Genomic DNA, 20,823 nt, shown 5'->3' with positions numbered 1-20,823 from the left:
TTATATATGTGAAATATTTGTAAATAATTTCATAGGAAACTCAGAATAGTAGTTGCTTCTGGGAAGACAGGAGAAATGAGGATCAGGGGGAGTGTTTTTTTTTCCCTCTGTACTCTGATACAGTCTGTAATTTTTTACCATGTGCATGTATTTACTTATTAAAATATATCTGTGCTTAATTCATCTGATCCCAGCCCAAAAGGAGGGAAGCACGCCTGTTTCAGTTCAATGATACCAGAGGCCAGAGTGCACTTTTCTGAGCAAGAATCCACAGAACTCCAAGCCAGCCATGCCCCACACTGCCTGTGTCCCTGCTGCAGCTGACCCTCTCTAACGGGGAACTGTGGTCGTTACCATTTGCATAAGTATAGCCACATTGACCCATGTTGGGGCTGTCAGTTCTGAATGAGGGCAATTATTTGTATTCCATGGGCATCTCTGACTGTGGCCTTGACCAGCACTGAGATATCTTTCAACAACAAATCACCAGCAGCCAACCCCGTGACCTTTGGAAAATGAATTTGCCTGCTGTCAGGCCAACCCCAGTTCTCTTGCCCAAGTAAAATGTCAATTAGATCACTGGCTGAATATCACTTTTGTCTCCTTAAGCAAATTCGACTCACAAACCCGTAAATGTTTGCTTCTCTCTAAAAAAGAACCCAAGTTCAAAGTGTGCTCCTGGCTCTGTGTGGTCACCCCAAAAAGGTCAATGCTTTGATTCATTGGGAAAATACAAATATTGAGCATTACTCTCAGGCAAATCCAAACTTTGTGGTGCTGTGAACAGCATTTGAGTTCGCGAATGCTTCCAGCCTCTTCGTACTGGTGTCTCCTGCATGACATTTCACTCTTTCTTCACTCCCAGCACTCATTGCTACCCAAGCCAAACAATGAAGATGATAAAACCACCTTTCTCTTGGATGACCTTTAGGAGTTACAGACGAGAGAGAAATGAATGGGGAGGGGGCATGGCTGGACAGTGACTGTCAACCCCGAGCAATAGAGTGAGAAGGACTCCACTGTGCTATGAAATCTGAATTCACTGGAATCGAATTCTAGATTTTCTGCACTTGAATATTGGGACATTTTACAAGGGTTGAAACAAAAGTGTTTTTTTCTTTATTTGTTTTGTTTCACTTTTAAATTTTTTTTACTTTCTTTTTTTCATTTGAGAAGTTGTGAGTTAACAAAACAATCACGCGTACTGTACAGAATTCCCATACATTGCCCCACCACCAACACCTTACCTTGTTGTGGCACATTTGTTACAAATGATGAAAGAACATTGTCACAGTATTACTGCTGTCTATAGTCCCAGGCTTATATTTGGCATATTTATCCCACACAACATCCCATTATTAAGACCTTGTCTTAGTATTGTGTATTTATTATAGTTCACAAGATCATGTTCTCATATTTGTACAGTTAACCACAGTCCATCATTCACCATGGGGTTTGCAGTGTTATTCAGTCCCCTGCCTTGTACAATCCATCCAAAGCATACACTCGGTGTTTCAGTTTCCTTACAGAGTTGTGCTGTTATCAGTTCAGTTCAGTTCAGAACAACAAAAGGGGCTTTGCAAAATTTTCCTTACGTAGAATGCCATTGCCTTTAATCTGCCTTTTTATTGCCTGTTCCTTATTTTACATATCTCAAGGGGTTCTCTTTGACCCCATGTCAGCCCTAGTCATGTTGTCCAGCTACATGAAAAATAAATGAACCTCTAGGCTAAAATCTCAACTTTGACTTTGCATTAGAAATGGTCCAGTTTTGCTCTCTCTAAAGAGAAAACTGGCCTCTTCCAGTCATGTCCCCCATAAGTGATGCTCTCACTGGCATCAACCAGCTGCGAGTGTAAGAAAAGGTTCATCTCTGTCCCATATAACAAACCCCCAGATCCCCTGAGCTTGGAGCTCTTGCTTTGCATTTTGATGGGCTTCCCTGTTGTATGCCTCAGAAGCTGAACTGTTTGAATCAAACTTTCCTGGGCCCTCTTTCCAATGCTTCGGGCCATTTTAAAGTGAGGGCTGGCATTTAACTTCCACTGAGTCCCTTGTGAAATTGCTTCACAGCTTCTGCCCCTTTCCAGCAACTGAGATGGCCCTTGTGCAGTTTGGAGGCCTGCTGCCAACTAGTATAATTGAGTTGTGGGTGTGCAAATGTTCTCTGCTGATGCTTGCTTGAATAGTTCGTTGTGGAAGATAGGCTAAGTATGTGAGACTATCAATCCACGACCTTTTTCTGGAATCAGCTCCCTAATGCAATTAGACTTCCTAAAATGAATTATTTTCTTTGCCCATTTTACTACAGAGGCAAGTCTGCGATGTGCTTTTATAATAAGTGGTTTGGCTAGCACACAGTTCCTCTACCACAGCCACCCACACTGCCTGATGCTGTTAACTTCACTTAAATCAGGGACTTGGAATTCAGGTCGCTCTATGTTGACTTACCCAAGCTAGAAAGAACTTTATAAGATCAGTAGTCTACACTTTTCCTCCTTAAAACGTGGTGATTAGGGGAGTGGGTGTAGCTTAGTGGTTGAGCATCTTCTTTGCATACACAAGGTTCGTGGTTCAATCACCAGTACCACCTTTTAAAAAGAAAAGTGCAGATTTAACTTGCCCGGGTCATTCGGGCAGTTGAAAAGATTGTGATCAGAACCAGGCTATCGCAAATTCCTGGGAAACTCAAGTTCTACCCACTGCCATCCCCAACCCACCCTGCCATGCTTGGAGCCCAAAATAGATTGAAAAGATCAAGCATCCCTAAATTCCAGTGACATTTTTCAGACTTGACGATACCATTCAATCATCATTTACTCTCTTATTCTGTTCACTGGTGTATCATTTGTCACTTGTCTCTTCCCAAGCAGTGTGACCTAGGGGCTCAGTGATCCAGTCCTGACTACTCTGCCAAATATTATCTGCAGGATTTTAAGTGAGTCTTCCTCTTTCTAAGCCTCACTTTCCCCTTCTGTAAGAAACGATGGACTTGGACCTGATGATCTCTAAGATCACTTCCAGCACTGACATTCTACAAAGTCCACAGTCATAATCAGCCAGAGGGCTGCAATGTCCCGGCGCAGGGTTGAAGTCCGTCATAGTTGATATCGTTAATGACCGAAAGGCAAATCGCAATGGTCTGAAGGTAGGTGGCTGGTAGGCAGGTAAGTAGGTAGATATGTTAGGTAAGTGGATGTTTTCCGAGAAAGCTCCATGTTACAGTTTGGAGTCAGGGCTCAGAAAGGAAGTCCAAGGATTGGATTGGAAAGCTTGGGTATCCCATCCCCTTCCTCACCACCGTCCTGCTCCCACTCCTAATGAAACGTCTCCTTCTAGACATACCCCAACACGCACACTTCTAGATTCTTTTCTGAAATATGAGGGATGCATAAAATAGCAAATGCCATCAGCTCTGAAGTTGGGTAAATACAGAGACAGCACTTTTAGTCGCATTGAAAAGTAGTTGTCAGAAAAATGCCATTCATTCAGAGCCTCTAAGTGCTCTGTCAAGCTTTAACTTGATTAAAATTGAAAACCACAATGCTTGAAAACCAAACATGAAATCGAAATCTCTTTACTCAGTGCTCTTACATTCTGAAGCCTGGGCTTATGGATTATCCTCAGTTAATTTATGCCATCTTTGTGCCATACATTAATTTTGAATATATTTGTTGAAAATTTCCTGTAGCTTGCATTTATGGTTGTCAAAGGGGCTTTTATCTTGAAAAAAATGGTGCTGGTTTTAATTACAATTCTAAATAGCTTCATAACCATCGTGAACCCTGGATTTACATCATCTTTATGACAGCCGCGCAATTCCCGCTTTATTGATTTTGTCATTTGCTTCATTACAGTTAATGCAAACCTTTTGTACAGAGACAATTCTGGAGCTGCTCTCTTCTTGGAGGGGTTGGTATAGACCAACAAGACCAAAACAGACCCCCCATCTCCCCACCCCCTCTTCCATTGCAATGCTGACCCTAGGAAAATTGAGGACAGGAAATGTTTCCAAAGTGGCTATCCATCACAGGTAAAGGAAATATTAGCTCTAATTGTCCAGCCCTTGTTATCTGATCAGATGGTTCACACTTTTCAGTTTTGAAGTCTTGTGAGATGGGATCACTCAATGTGGCAGGACTACTGGATTCACCCCATTCCTGTCTTCATTCATCCTCTGTTTAGAAAAGACCAGTAGAAGGGGTCACCCCCCTCAACGTTTCACCCCCACCCCTGGTCTGGCCAGGGGCAAAGGGACCAAAGTGTATTGGATGGTGTAGATGTCTTGTGTCCTAAAGCTACTCCCAGGATGGCACAGTGAAACCTTGGATGATGAATTTACAGAGGAATTTTTTTTTTTTGAAAAAAGAATAGAATTAGGGAGAAAATTGCAGCTCATTCGTTTGCACCCACTGAGAAAGAACACAGGGTATAGAAGGGTACAGAAGGTTACAAATAGTTGAGGGGCTAAGAAAACTGAGCACCCAAAAAAATAGGTGAAGCTACTTTAAGGGATTTTGTGGACAAAGGCTGGGATATTATACAGGTGGAGTTTGGATGATTGTCAAAATAGCACTTCTGATCTGGAAATGATAATTTTTTTTTCTTAGAAACAAGTTGACAGGGGCTTGCTTTTCCCAAATTGAGGGTTGTGAAGGAACTAGCCTTTAGTTGGCATGAGAAAGTAGGAGTGCGCTTACCAGAGAGAGAATTGGAAGTCCAAAGGTTATTTTTTACACTGGGGGTGGGGGTGGGGGAGTGGGAGGTAAGTCCCATTTCTAATTTCTTTACTGCTAAATATTGAGGAAAGTTCCAGAAGACCTCTGCTCTGCCCTTTCACCTCTTAGGAACTTCTTAGTTACTCACGCAACTTGGGGATATCACCCAGGAAGAACTTTCTCTTCTGCCTTAAGAGCGCTGTGTTCCCCCACTTTCAGATGCCTCTCATTTTGCCAGTCCCCCAGTTGATGTGGGGGAGCCTTAGGGTTCTGAGGCCACTATAAAAAAAAATAATTGAATGTCCTTTAAAAAGTTGTCTCTGTGACTTGTGGGAGGGAGAGACACATTGTTTCTGAGTCATGATAGAACTGAGGACTTTTCGAGGAGACAGTAGTCCATCATCTCCTTATTACTAACCCTGTAACTGCCTAGAAGCTTAGACTAAAGAGCTGATCTTGTCCTGCTGGAGAACTGCCACAAGCATCTCTTCCTGGCTGGGACTGGGCTTGGTGGTTTTCCAAGGAACAGTTTGGTAAAAGTTAATACCACATTTGTTCACTCTTGCATTTTTCTCCAACCTGTACAGACCTTCAATCCATGGCAGGAAGAATTCATGTCTTGACTCTTCCAAGCAAGAAAGAGGAACCTCTTATTTACATTCTCACCATGTTGCACACGCAAGAAAATTTTTTCCTAACTTCTCAGATAGGACCTGTAATAACGAAGTGAGAAAAACCCCAAGTGAGAACTCAGGGGCTGGGTTCAAACTCTGCAACCCCAAGAAGCTCTGGAGCGGGCCTTTAGAAATCATCTATTCCACATCTTTGTATGCCTGATAGGAAAATGTTAGCCCAGAGAGACTGGTTGACAACCCGACAGGGTCAAAGATCCTTGTCATCTGATTCCTGTGCAAACTTTTTATTTTTTTTCACGCAACTACACTATCACTGGTAAAACTCTAATGCTGGCAAATGAGAAAAAGAAAATCACTCTTTTCTTTCTTTCCTCCAAGTCAGCACCTCTCAGCCTCAGTTCTACAGGGTGAGCAATGTCCTTATTTTCCCTTCTGGAAACAGAGGAGGAATTGGAAACCTTCAAGCTTTCAGTGGCCAGTTATATAGCAGTAGCTGCAAAGGAGAGCCAGGAGCATTTGCTCGGCTCACAGAAGCTGATTGGTAGAGCTGACCCTCTTCTTGGTGGCCTGTGGGAACCCTCTCGGTGGGTCCTTCTGGCCTTGAGCTCTCCTTCTTAACTCTTGTTTCCTGTCAGTCTTTTCTGGATTTATTAAGCTCTCTAAGTCCAAAGTGCCTGCTCCACATAATCCTGTGAGAATATGGAGACAAGCCGGGAAATGGCTTGCCATTTTACCCAGCCTTTCACCCCCATCTTCTCTTGGGGCTCCCTTAATCTGCCCAGACCCCAGCCTTTGGCAGAGAAGACTTTCTGTCTAGAGGCTGTGGCTTCCCTCATTACCCTGAGGATAAAAGCCAGGCTCTCTCCTAGCTTTCTCCGAGAGGGCGGGATAAGAACCCACCCAAGGAATCGCTAAAAAGAAAAATGAGGACCTCAGCTTCTGAAATGCAAATAGAATCCAGGGAGTTACCTGTGTCGGGTACAACAGAGAGCAGGGAGTGGTGATGGAAAATGCAAAATAGTGGCTAGTCCCACAGCATTCTAGATTTGACTTGGGAGTCTAGGAAATGATTGGTTTTTTTTTCCTTCCAACAAGTTTACTGTCCCCATTCTCTCTGCTTAAACTGTTAACTATTTTTTCCTCAGTGGATAGTGGATATCTCCAAAGCAAGCTAGGGGGAAGAAACCAGGTTTAGGGCTTTAAACTTTGATATAAATAACCCGAAGTAGGTGGATTAAATTCTCCCATGTTTCGCTCCTTCATTCTCATTTCTCTTCAGATGCCAAGACATTTCTCCTCACATCCAGACAGAACTGGGTTTGCTGCCCCATCCTGCCTGGCCTAAGATCTGGCTCTCGGCTTCCCTGCTTCTCTCTCTCACGGTGCAGGGAAATTAGCACGAGCCCCTGACCCCTCGGTTTTGTTTTTGTTTTTGTTTTTCAGCTAGTAAAAAGAATTTATTTGGGAAATGGGGGAAAGAACAGAGCTTGCTGAGAAATGGGGGAAAAAATTGGAAATACACACCAAGATTTGGTGCGGGCTCTCCAGGCAGAGAGAATGCCTAGGGTTTTTTGTTTGGTCTCAGGTATAATTCATGTTACATAGAATTAACCATTTTAAAGTGGAAAATTTGTTGTTATCTAGCACATTCACCATGGTGTGCCACCATCTGTCTAGTTCAGATATTTTCGTCATCCTGAAAGGAAACCCACACCCATTAAAGCAATCACTTATCCCCCCAGCCCTCCAGGCCCTGGCAACCACCATTCTGTGTTCTGTCTCCTTGGATTTACCTATTCTGGATATTTCATATTCATGGAACCATACATATGTGACCCTTTGTGTCTGGCTTCTTTCATTCAACATAATGTTTTTGAGGTTTTCCATGTTGTATCATGAGTCCGTTTCATTCCTTTTTGTGGCTGAATAATATTCCATGATATGTACAAGCCAAATTTTGTTTATCCGTTCATCCACCAATGCACATGTGGGGTGTTTCCACCTTTTGGTTATTGTACATAGTACTACAATGAACATATATATACAAGTTTTGTGTTTGAACACCTGTTTTTGATTCTTTGGGGTCTATACCTTGGAATTGCTGGGTGGCATAGTACTTCTGTGTTTAACTTGTGGAACTGCCAAACTGTTTTCCACAGCAGCTGCAATAGTTTCTGTCCCCACCAGCAATGTATTAGGATTTCAATCTCTCCACATCCTCACCGACACTGGCTATTTCCTTTTTTTTAAAAAAAAAAAAAAAAAAAAGATAGCTGTCCTAGTGGGCATCTCACTGGGACCCCTGGGATTTGTCCTGGGTGCCAGGCACTGTGGGGGCAGGGGCAGTAGTGAGCAAGACAGACGCTGATGAGTCCACCTGCGTCATTATTTATCGACAGCAACAGTAAAGAAGAACAAGACGCTAGCCTTTCCCGGAGTATTTCAATACTGCGCATTAGCTGGATTGAATGTAGTTATCAGCACTGCCTGTGTTGCTGAGTTTTGATGCCCCCTTTTCAGCAGTTAATTACAGGGGCCTTGATATCCCAGTTACACTGAGCTTACAAGACACATTTTAATTGGTTTCCACTGTCACAAAGGTACCTGAGTGACGCCTCACTAATGGCCACTGACCCCGTACATCCTTGTACACCATCTGCTTAACGCTGCCTGGTTGTTTGGGGACCCGGTGCTTGTACACTTTGAGAAGACAAGCCCAGGAAAGACTGATGAAAAGTCTGTGCAATTAACAGCTTGCCTTGAGCAAAGAGAGCCATTTCTCTGGAAGTGCCATGCCCCGCCCAAGAAAGCACCTCATGGGGGCAACTCCGTTAGGAGGTCTCCAGTCAGAGCGCATTAGGTGGCCTGGAACTGCAGCATCTCCTCAGGTGTAGGCACCTGTCCATGAGCCTCAGGTACTGGAGCTAAAATCAGTCCGCTTTCCTGAGCAACCCTAAAAGTTCAATGGACTGGGAGTCACTGCATGAGGGAAAAGGAGAGGGCACAGTCAGTGCAGCCCACACCTACCATCTTCTGGAGAAGAGTTCTTGCAGGCCAATGACAGCAACTGGGTCCCAGTGACAAACGCCAAGACCAGAGCCTAACCTTTGCTACCAGCCTCTTCCCAACTAAGAAAACTGAGTCCAGGCCACATAATCAAACTTTAGGCTCCTATCTTCGCACTTTGAAATCCAAAAGAGGGAAACAGATGTGGCTCAACTGATGGAGCTTCCACCTACCATATGCGAGGACTGGGGTTCGATCCCTAGGGCCCCCTGGTGAAGAAGAAGAGAAAGCGTGCCCGCGTGGCAAGCCAGTGTCCACACGAGTGCCTGCATGGTGAGTCAGTGCCCGCCTGAGTGCCCTTGCTAATCCCCGCGTGGGGAGCCAGTTCCCTGCTCAAGTGAGTCTCGGAGCAAGATGATGACTCATTAAGAGAGAGACAAGGGGAGAGTCAAGGTGAAGCGATGCAGAAACCAGGAACTGAGGTGACACAATCGACAGGGAAACTCTCTCCTCATCAGAGGTCTCCAGGATCGAATCCCAGTGAATCCTAGAGGAGAGAAAATGAGAAGACAACACAGACAGCAAAAACAACAGGGCGGGAGGAAGGGAAGGGGGGCAAATAAATAAAAATAAATCTTTAAAAAAAAAAAAAGAAATCCAAAAGAGAGGTGAAATGACATGTTGGCTAAGCCCTGAGGCTCCGGGCTCAGGAGGACTTGGGTTTGAGCCTGACTTTTTCGTGTACCGGCTGAGTTCTGTGGATGACGCTGCACTACCTCGCTGAACCACAGCCTCCTCGGGTCTTTCCTCTAGTCCTCAGGCTATGAAATAAATGCTTAGTGAAGAGATGGGCAGAGGGTCAGGAGAGTTTAGAGAGAGCATTTAGCTCATTTTGCCCAATCTATGCAGGTTTCAAAGAAAATGTAGCTCTAAGGATGGAAGGGGTTCCCCAGATGGGGGGCAGGGGGGTGGGGAGGGACAGCATAAACAAGGCATGGGAATGTCAAAGTACTCGTGCACTGACATCTTGTATAGAGGGGAGGGGAGGAAGAGACTTGGAGGGCCTTGAGGGGACTGTCTTCTCAGAAGCAGCCACCCGAGTCATTGTGAGCCTGGACAGACTTGGATTCAAAGCCAAACCTAGGATGTAGCATCCAATACCTCTTCCATAAAATAGGGATTGCGTGATTGTGAGAGCCAACTGAGATAAGATATGGAAGGAGCTCAAACGCTAGACACCTAATAAATGGAGTGGTGAGTAAAGGGTATGTGCACCTATTATTGTGGTTGTGTTGCTCTTACTGTGGTTGTCGTGGGACAATTTGTGGTATAGCCACAGGGAGTCATTGAAGGTTTGCATACAGATTAGGGAACGTTAAGACTTTTCTCGTCTATAAACTTCTTAAGGGCAGGGGTTATTTACATAGCCTATAATAGCTCCTGGTATGACATTTGACATTTTTAGGTTCTCTCTACATTATTGACTGGTTATTCATTTAAACAGTCAGCTAGAAATGAAGTTAAATTTTGCAATCACCCTCCTTAGTGGTTCTCACCTTTGGGAATTGTGAATATGTGCCCATATATATTGACATCATTCTTCCAGGAAGAGGGGAAAAAAATTATTTTCTTTAGTATGGGTTTTTTGGTGACTTCTTATAGTTCAATCTCATATCTGCTGGAGAAGTACAAAAAGCATATGAGTCTGAACTACTGCCCTCAGTCCAGAAAGGATATATTGAATATCTCAAATAATAGATTACTTGGTCTGAGATGAGGGAGAAAGGATCGGCTCAAATTACAGAAGGATCTGAATCAAATAACAGCAACTTCTAAGAATCTCATGAGAAATTGATTTGAAGTCCTTTAACTAGGAGCTGAAAGAGACCCTAGAGACTTTTTAAAAACAGATTCCTGTTTTTATTTTAAAGTAAATAAAATTAACACACAAATATATTTTCAGAGTGCATATACTTCATTAAGACTTGAAATTTCCTTTTGGGCTAAATATCATCTCCTTTTACAGATAAAGAAACTGAGACGTGGGGACATAAATAAGAATCCCTTCGTTCACACAGAAATTACAGGAGCCCTGCGCTTTCCTTTTACGAAGAATGGGTAGCAAATGTTGAAGGTCTCCAAGGGTTAGTATGGGTTAGAAAGAAGAGTAAATTCAGGGAGGTCTTAGTTAAATTTCTAGTGGGAGATCCTGTGATTCTTTTAAAAGGAAACAAAGGCCTTTTGAGGGTTAAGGAGAGAGGCCATCCAGCCCTGCTGCCCTGCAGCCTCGTTGCTTTGTCAGGGAGAGACGCTCGGGCTGGGTGCAGCTTGCTGCACAGGATCCTGTATTTGAATGAAAACCAGCATCCCACCTGGGCGCCTGCAGCTGCTTCGATCTTTCCTGTCTAGGAAGAAATACCTCTGCCTTAGCATGTACGTACTTGTTACATTCACACGGCTAGTAGAGCTGATCTCTTAGAGTCCAACGGAGAAATTATTTTGAAAGCCCCCTAGGTGGGAGCATGGGGGTGGGGGGAGAACCCCACTTCACTTTGTGCTGCTTGATTTAGAAAAAAGGAGTGAAAAATAGAGATGCAGGAGATAACTTTCCACGCTGCTTAACAAAAGCACATTTCATGCTCCCTGGTCCTCACTCCCCTTCCCAGCCCGAGCCTCTGCCGAGGAGGAACCGCAGATGGTTATCGCTCCTGAGTGTAACTAGGGGAAACCACAAAGCTACCCCAATCGCTATGGAGACGGCCATTTATTTGTTCGGCCTCTGAGTATTCATGACATCAGCAAGGCCGGCGAGTAAAGCACGGATACTTCTTACAAAAAGATTTTCATCCCCAGCTAGGGCGGTCGAGAATTCACACTAGAACATTTCAGCAACTCTTGCAGCTCCCACCTGCCTCCTTGTAGGCATGTTTATAAAAGAACAGCCCATTTGACAGAGGGTCTGGAGAAGAGCCTTTCAGAGCCCGTGGGACTGAAACCTGCTTGTGAACCAACAGTCGTTGTAAGGTTTAGGGACACCATGTGAAGGAACAATGTGCTCAGAATAAATCCGCTCACAGCTGTGCCCGCCCCAGGGGTAGGGTAGGGTGTCCATCCATCCTGGTTTGCTCGGAAAGGTTTCCCGGCACAAGAGGGGAAATTTTCAGTGCTAAATTACAGGGAAAGTTCCAGGCAAGCCTTAATGAGTTGGTCACCCTAGGTATAAATAAATTCCTTTGGTCTAATACCAGGTTGGCACGAGAAACAAGGGGATTTGAGGCCACCCTCAAAACATGAGAGCACATTTTGTCAACAGTAACCAAGTTTCCATTTTACTCCCTTGGACTAAAAGTTGCTGGAAAACAAATGAAGCTCTCTCATTGCGAATAGGGGGTGTTTTCGTTAGTTCTTTTGATTTGCTGCTTTCTTTTTATTCTTCTTTTGTTGTTGTTGTTTTCAATATTAGATTTGTCTAGAAATACCAGAAATTCATTTCAAATTTAAACTTGCCCAAATTAAATGGGCGCTCAGCTTTTCTTCAATAACTATCCTTAATGATTGGTTGGTTTGCAGGGATTTTTTTTTCTCTACATTTTTTTTCACAAATCCCCAACACGCAGAAACTATGTAAACACAGAAGTGGAGTTATTGATATTTCCCAGCGATATGTAAAACACCCCTTTATTCTCCAAGGTCTGGTGTGCCTTTTTATTATTAATCCATCATCTGTGTTTTACATTATTATAGAACTCGGAAGCTCCTAGTAGAGATGGATGCAGTTATTCTGCTGAGAAGTTGCATATTTGGATCAGCAATATGATATATCCTAAATAAAAGGCATTACACTGGCCATGAGGCAAAATATGCATAATGATGCTTGTTAAAATAGATTCATGCTTCAATTTTTAACTAAGTCCTAGGCAGGATATTCTGGTCAGAGATTTAATTAACCTAGGATTCTGTCCTTTACAAAGCAGGTTTGGTTGGTCGAAGTCTTTGAAATGCTAACAGTCGCTTAATTATCTAAATACCTCTATAAATATGCCTGGATACACGCATTAAATTTCAATGGTCAACAATCACTTACTTTACCTATCTTATAATATATATTTGCATTTACATGCATGTAATGGAGAGATGTTACATGTAATTATGTATACAGGAAAAATAGGTATAAAGTTGTCAGTTCTCTGGTCAGGGATCTTTGACGATACTTAAATAATTCATGGACCAGTAAACATATCTATATTCATATATTCTTGGGTCTGGTGGGCAAGTGTTCAAAATGTGCAAAATAATAGATTCACCTCTTTTTGCTCATTTGAGATGTTGTTTTAGTGTGGAATTACAGTAGCTCCTTAATGATGAGAAGTAGTGACATTTCATTAGCAAATTGTGGCTTAGATCAAGTGTTTGATTTGCCTACAAAGTGTGACCAGTTCTCAATTATATGAAGTATATGCATTTCTTTTGAACATAAGGTTTTTTCCTTCTGCCAGTTAAAATAACCTTGAGTTGAATTTTTTTCTTTTCTGTTTTAAGACCCCAGCCAGGAACAGACAATTGCTTCTATAATTTGTTCTTCAATAATGATTTTTTTTTTTTTTAGAATCTTAAGCTGTCATTAGAAAATAAAATAAAATAAAAACCTTCAGAAGCAGTTACCGGGTTTCTTGTTTTCTGTTTAAAGGGTGATTGGATAATGGGGAGAAAAGAAATAGCATATCGAGGCTATCTGATGTTTTGTCTTCTGGCTTATTTCATGAAATCAGAGATTCCCCAGGATTTTTGTTTAAGAGTTGCAGCGTTTTATTTCGCCTTGATCTAGAAAAAAAGAAGTACACCTGGAATATGAATGTGTATGAACAGATACATTTCATCAAAAACGAATTCAAATTAGGTTGGTTTTGGAATTCTTTTATTCCTTTAAAGATAATCGACATGTGAAAACCCACAGATGGTAAACTTCTAAATATTTTCAAAGGGTGGCTTTTACTTCATTGTACCCAAGTACCTAATACAGTGTGAACATCTAAGAATACTCACTTACTTTTTGGGGCTAGTTAATTTTTAGATTCTGAGACCATAAACTAGCTTTGAATTTCTAGTTAGGTTTCACTCTTGAATTTCATGCACGAGTCATTGGCCTATTTTGGACATTTTGTGTAGATTGCTTTGTTCAGAAATTAGCAAACTCCAAAAGGTTCTGGACTTTCGCTGCTTCTCCCATGTAGCTTGAGAAAGACGCCGGCAACTTTAGCTGCAGTCTTAGAGCCAAACGCTGCTGCTAGATTTTGGGCCCCGGGAGTGACAGTGCCCTGAGGCTGTTCATTCATCCCACTGATGGGAGAAGTGGGGGTGAGGGTAGGGGGCAGGACAACTGGAGGAGAAGCAAACCGGCCTGGAGGTGCCCCAGTGTGCAGACCTGGCATCTAGATGACTAGTTGTGAGTTTTACTTTCTCCCAGATATACCAAGCCTGTTTCTGGAGATTACTGTTTTCAAGGTATTTCTCAATCGGACTAAAGTGTATCACTGAAATCATGAAATAGTATTTTTTTCTCTTTTCTCCTTTGCTGTTCTTGTTGGGAGCTAGGTAGATTGTTTTTAATACTGCGTTCCTTTTTTTTTTTTTTTTTTTTTTGAGCCACAAAAATATTTCTATCCTCTTTCAGTTATGCAGTTGAAAGAAATAATTGCGATAATGGGAGCATATTATGCTTACGAACAGGAATTGTTACGAAAGTGCTATCTATCTCCATGTCTGCTGTTTGTGGAGATTATTTTAAGTCCTTACTCATGCTGGCTTTCTTTTCTGACTTGTTTATCTTCTCGGAGCATAAAAATACAGTAGTCAGAAAGCTCTTCTCAGGGATCCCGTGTTTAATTCTCGACTGAGGATTCCTTTTTAAATGGACTCTGGTACCCTTCTAAGCCCTTGCATTGTTTGCGGAAATCTGAGCTTCCCAAGGAAATTAGAGCCATTATTTTCATATCATGAACAACGTTGGTTTGGGGGTTTCTCAGCTTATTCAGAGGCAGGAGAGTATAAATCAAATATTGTCTTCTGTATACACTAGAGGACAATCCAAGTTGCCTCCAACACAGAGCTGGTCTTTCCTGAGTCCACTGGCTTCCTGCTCCTGGGCCCATTCACATTTCTCTTTATCCCAAGTCTCCTTCCTCAGTGCTCCTTGGGGATGGGGTCTATGTCACGGAAGACAGGCAGCCTGGAAGAGGAGCTCCACGCAGGCATAAAGGGCATGTTCCGTCATTATTCATTGTTCTTAGAAGGGCCAGAGGGCCACAGCAGGATGGTGTGGTGCGTCACTGACAGCTTCTCTTCTGCACAGTTTGGACCCAGCCCCTGCACACTTCCAGTAGAAAGGCTTCTTCTGCGATTATTAATGACCACTTGAGAATACCGGCACTGAGGTCAGGTATTTTGCGTGGTAAGAAGAAAGGACCCAGACGCAGCTTCCTGAAAGTAAACTTATTGCCAGGAGAAATCAGAAGAGAGCTTCTCAGGCATCTTAAGAACTGCTGAGTTCTCTTTGCATATTTCCAAAATTCTTTTTACACTGGCTTACAGAGTGATGGTATACTTGTTGCAGGCTTTTTTTTTTTTTTTTTTGAGAGGGTCTTTGAACGAGTCCTTTCAAAAGCCCAATATGGACCGTCGACATGAGAACTTAGAACACACGTTGGCGGCTTCCAGTCCCATCACCCCCCAGGAAAGCAAACCACCAAGTCAGGAAGATTCTCTCTGTTAAGTAGCACTCGATGCCAATGTCCTCAGGGAAATGCTGGTCCTGTGTTTTTCACTTCCTAATTCTTCTGCTTCAGGACTAACTTTTGTGTCTCTTAGCTATAGTTTTGGAAAGAAAACGAAACCTTTTCCGAACAGAGCGTGTTCTTTCTTTGTTTTAGAGCCTCCGTTTATTTGCATGAGGTATCAGGGATGAGCGCGGACAATTAATTGGGCTTTTTATGAACACTCTGATGCACAGTGCATGAAGATAGAAGAGCTGAGAAGTGGAGTAGCTGCCACAGTTTTCCTTTGCCCTGCTGGCCCCTTGTAGGCATCTCAGGGCTGTAGACTCGCCTCATGCTCTATCTTGACTCAGACTATCAAGGCTGAATATTATTCTTGCTTAGCTTATCTGTGGTCCCAATGAAAGTAGCCAATCCTGGTTTTAATAAATGTCTTCTGGAGCAGCACACTTACACATAAATATTTTAAATTTTGATACATTTTGTATGCTTTAAAGTAGTCTGTAACACGCATGCACGGAGATGCTTATATTTATACTAAAGCTCCGTTTTCCCCATTACTAATAAATAACTAGGTGTCATGTGTGCTGCCAACAGAAAATATCTTAAAATCACATAATTAATAATGCATCAGACAGACAACTGTCCTGACTTTAAAATGACCAGAGCCCTCTGCAAAGACTCTTTTTCTCCATCACTTCCCTGGGTTGCAGGTACCCTGAGGCGACGTTGAGTAGAGGATTTTTAAAAAGTCTTTTGTCCATTTCCTCCTATTTCTCCCCTTAATCTTCTTCCATCACTTCAGGTTTCTAGGTTCGTTCTATGACTTCTCTTCTCCCCTGCAGATTTCATTCTCTCAATGTAAACTTCTGAACATTTAACGTATCCTGTTTGGTTCCTGGTACTCTCAAAAAGGAAAAGGAAAATGCTTCATAAACCCAACAATAAATAATCAGGACTTCTCCAAAACGTCTGCACAAAAGCAGATGCACCACAAATTACCATCTCTACCCACCACCACAGCCTTCCCAATTTGATGATTTAGATACTTTTCAACTTAGGCAGACGGTGCTGTTTTTGCCGAATTCAGCATGTTCATAGAACAATTTCTTGGAGCCAAAAGCCAACTCCACTGCATTTCTGCTTGGTAAGGTTTGGTGGCCTTGGCGTGGGGCAGGGGTTGTTGATTCATTGGCCCTTACACTGATGATAAATCTAGAAGCTGTGTGGCAGTACTAGGCTGCCTTAATAAAACTTCTGCAGGGAATCGGCAGACCCTACACTTAAAGGAAACCCAGGAAAAAACACTTGGCAAACTCATGCTAAGAAGGGCATCCTATAGAATAGTGAGATGCCCTGCTGTGGGCATCAGCAGGAGCTTTGACCACTACATATGAAACTCATCAGTCTAAGAGTGCTTCCACTTCTTGAGATACCCATTGCCTGCTTATTTTTAAAATTCCAAATGTCTAAATCTTGTGTCATGAGCATCTATTGGGATGATGTGATTCCCATAAAATGGCAAAGGAGCCCATTACTTCATCCTCTGGTGATAGGTGTTTCACTTGTGGGCATTTATTTAATCCTTCATCTGTATATTTTTAAAATGATAATGGTATTTTCATTTTAATTCCACATTCCTCCTTCCTTAAAAGCCCTCTGTGAGCGTTACTTTGCCACATCTTTCGCCGAGAGTTGTGTTGGCATAAATTAGCAAAAGTTCTAAATCTAAATAGGTACAGGAAACCCCTTCACCTGACAGGGGCTCATTTTTCCTGAAACAAAAGAAAAGGAGTCCATAAGAGAGTTTTTCCATACAGTGCCACTTCTTTCCGTCAACCCTCCCAAAAACGGTAATGCGCTTTGCAGGCAAAGTACAATAGACAGACTGCTTGTTAATAACCTTTTTTCTCTACCATATCTTTTTTTATGAACTCGAACAGGTTATATATAAATATTTATAATATTTAAGTTGGGATGTGGTCATGGTAAATGTCCTGATTTACACAGCATATATTTTTGATGTAGATAGTATGCCTCCAGCTGTTATCCTTCAACCAAAATACCTCAGTCCCCAGCTAAAATGTTTGTCTTTTTAAAAGACATTATTTTCATTCTCATAAGGTGTAAAGGGTAATAAAAAAATAAAAAAAAAGGAGGCCTGAAATAGGTGCATTTAATTCTTCCCAATTTAAATTTAAGTGGTACATCTTTAAGGCAATAACGATACTCCTTTTTTCCCCGTCATGAACGCCTCCATCAATGGATTTCTTTAATGTTGATGATGGTTGGTGCAGTTTGAGGGAATCTGTATTTAGTCAGAAAATGCTTCAATAGAATGACCTACCAGATGGGCCCCATAGCAATGCAGGGAGGCATCAAACCACCACAGACGTTTGGTGCTTAGAATAATAAAAAGACTATAAAATTAGATTAGTTGAGTCTAATTTGGAATTGGTATATTCCCCATGCACCCTTGCCGCTCTTGGGCAGATAAAGCCTTGAGATTTAGCACTGTGTCAGAGCAGGAGACTGCAACTTCCAGTAAAAGGGAGACGAGGGAGAGGCAGAGAGGAAAAAAGCATGCCGGGAGGTCACCGAGGGCAGAGCAGTGACCTCCAATGATTTACAGGCCTTTAGCTTAATGAAATTGTTTCAGTGACATGACGGTAAGAGCTCGTAATGGATTGGATGCCCTAATGTAATGAAATTACTCCCTTCTGCCTAAAAAAAAAAAATGCGCAATTAATATTTACTGAGACCTGACAGCCTTTGGTGCGCTCGTCTGTGCAGTTCTCCCAGACAGTCAGAGGAGACACAGAGCAGCGTGGAAGACAGGCTGGCTCTGGCGAGCTCCTGGCGGGGACGAGCAGAGCCTGCAAGGGGGTGGAGGGACAGGCGCTCGGGGGCCAGGGACGCCCGGCCCGGGCTGCCCGGCTCCTCGGCACTGCCCCCCGCTCAGCCTTCATGCTCTCCCCTTGCTTTTCCACAGGCAACTGGACAACAACCACATCAGCTGCATTGAAGATGGAGCCTTCCGAGCGCTGCGCGATTTGGAGATCCTGTGAGTTGATTTTGCGATCGCTGCCTTGTGTGTGCGTGCGTGTGTGTGTCCGTGCGAAGAGCAGAGAGGGAGAGAGCGTGTGTGCAGGGGGCTCCGTGTGGATGCGTTTCTCTGCCTAGTGCTGCAGTGCTATTAAAATTGGGAACGGGGAGAACCCCCTGGCTTACCTGGGCCAAAGTGTTTGCAGGCAGCAAAGTGTGATTTCTCACCTCCCGCAAACTGGGCTTCCCTGCCAAGTCTCACTTGAGTCCTTTCTCCCCCTCGTTCTCACGGTTCTCGTTGCTGGGTGGGAGTAGCCCCCCGGTGCCCGGCAGAGCACCTGGGGAGAGTCTGTTTGAGCGTGGGTGTGTGAGGAGACAGGTTACAGGTCTGGGGAGATGACGGAGGGTGAGCACCCAGGGGACGGTTGGAATTACCCTGAATCAGGAGGGGACCTTGGCAGAGGACGGGGTGGGGGTGGGGGTCGCTGAAGAGCTGGTAAAGTCCAGCCGTTGCCACTGCTCCTGGGATCTCATCTCAGGGTCTGCATGCAAACTTTAAGCAGGAAACTTAAAGTGACAGGGAAATGAAACAGCAGGAAGACGCAGCCCCCTCCCCACAGTCCCACCCCAAATACCTCCTCTAGAAAAATGTTTAGCTAGCTTTCTCTGCTCTGGGATTTCAAATGAGTCTAACTAAGGAAACCTGGTTTCTGCGCGGGAAGTCTGCTGGGAGTCATCTTGGGGGCATTGGAACTAAAGTTGAATTGTTCTCACCAAAAGCTACCCTTCTGGCCGTCCCTGATTTGGCGAAATGCCGCGAGGAAGGCACTAAGGCATAGTGGACCCTGGGTCCGAACGCTTGTGGTTCCGTCCCTACTTTCCCCCTAATCGGCTGGGTGACCTTGGGCAAGTTCCCTCAGCTCTCCAAGCCTCGGGTTTCTCATTTGGAAAATGAAGGGATTGGTGGCTCTATCTTGGGGGTGACTTACCCTTTCCAAGTTCTCTAATTGTTTCGTTCTAAAAATAATTCCGATGGTATGATTCTATCTAGTGAATGATAAGAGAGTAGGATTGGTTGAGCATCCCCCTGAAAATTAAAAAAAAAAAAAAATTACATAGTCACGGGTTGTATTTCTTGATGTCTAGAAGAATGAATGAGTGCCCAACAAATAAATGAATGGCTGTATCAGAATGTCCCTTAGTACACGAAGGAAGGAGGAGGAAAAAGAGGTCCCCCTTTCACCTCCCTTTTCGCCTGGCCCTGCAGGCAGGAGCGTCGGGTTGGAAGGAGCTTCTCTACATTGTTTGAGAGGAAGGTGATTCCAAGAGGAATCACGGGAAATAAAAGGGGATGCTGATGCTGCAAGCTGAAATCTGATGAAAGCCGAGAATTCCTGGTACAGAAGAGGCAGGGTCCACAGCCAGGCAGGTCAGGTTGTCAGCCCTAAAATGGATGGTCTCGCCTCACCCAAACTCTGACCCCGGAACTGGCAGCAAATGCATGTCTGCTAGGGAGAGGATGCAGCCCAAATTTAGTAACCCAGGACTTCTCTGATCCAGAGCCTGGGGCTGAGAAGGGAGACACGATTTTCCCTGCCTGCAAGAAGCATTTGTGGAAAGGGCTGCTAGGAGCATCTCACCTTTTTACTCCCTTGCCAGGGAGAATGAGAAAGATGAGAAAATTCCTTGGGAAGGGACCAGGAAACGGAAGTCACCAGCTGCCACAAAACAGCTGTGACGACTTGACAGCTGCGTATTAGTTGCCTGTCCTAGCAGTGGTGGTGCGGCACCTTGCCGAGAAGGCAGCCTGGGGGAGAGGAAAGGACTCTGCAGTCAGGCATAACTGGGTGTGGAATCCTGCAGGCTGTGGGCCTTTGGTCAAACAGCTTAACCTCTCTGAGCCTGCTCCCTCAAATTTAAGAACAACTTCTGCACTAAGTAGGAGTAGTAAATGTTGCCCCTCCACTTTTCTAACTTTCTCCCTACCATGCCCATCAAATCCCTACCCTAAACGGAGTGTTCCTATCCCCTTGGATTTTTGTTACTAAAATAAAATTCCAGCGACCAGATACACCAGGTCTCTCAAACTTGAACCTACAATGAAAAAGAAAAAAAAAGTTCTCATTCCCCTCATTGCCAAGAGCTAAAAGGATCCAATTAGTTTATCTTCTCAAGTCCAAATAAAGCCAGATCAATAGCTTTGTTTTAAAGATGCACTCATTTGGCTTCACAAGGCTAAGTACTTAAAATTAATCATAATCAGTTATTCCATGGGTTTTTAATTTCCAGCAGAGGCACACGGCTTTGGAACCATCAATCTTAACGGTGAGCCATTCTGAAATTGGCTGGAGCCGACATCTCCATTTAACATACCTACCTGCGCCCCCTCCCCGACCTTACACATCTCATCCACACATTGACATTTTATAACGCTTGTCTGTAATCACAATTTATGCACCTAAAGAATCTTGACAATGAAATAACAAATAGTAAGTGAGGACATCATACATTAACTCCGTAAATTCTTCAGAGAGAGAGAATGTTCAAAAGAACCTATCCCAAGAAATGTCATCCTTAACTAACTAAAGCTTAAATGTCTGCAGATTCAGATGACAGAATACGGTATTTCAGGTTTGTTTTCTCTCTGAC

General features: G+C 43.5%; 1 protein-coding gene across 1 annotated transcript in view; it reads left to right on the top strand.

Moving 5' to 3' along the window:
- Window positions 1-20,823, top strand: part of SLIT3 (slit guidance ligand 3) — a 640,577-nt gene that overhangs the window by 451,357 nt on the left and 168,397 nt on the right. The window contains 1 exon segment of the mRNA XM_058281983.1: window positions 18,122-18,193. Coding sequence (XP_058137966.1) covers window positions 18,122-18,193 — 72 coding nt within the window.

This window comes from Dasypus novemcinctus, chromosome 2, assembly GCF_030445035.2.
Source record: "Dasypus novemcinctus isolate mDasNov1 chromosome 2, mDasNov1.1.hap2, whole genome shotgun sequence".
Taxonomy (NCBI): Eukaryota; Metazoa; Chordata; class Mammalia; order Cingulata; family Dasypodidae; genus Dasypus; species Dasypus novemcinctus.
Note: the sequence above shows the minus strand (reverse complement) of the source record. Positions and strands in the feature narration are given on the sequence as shown.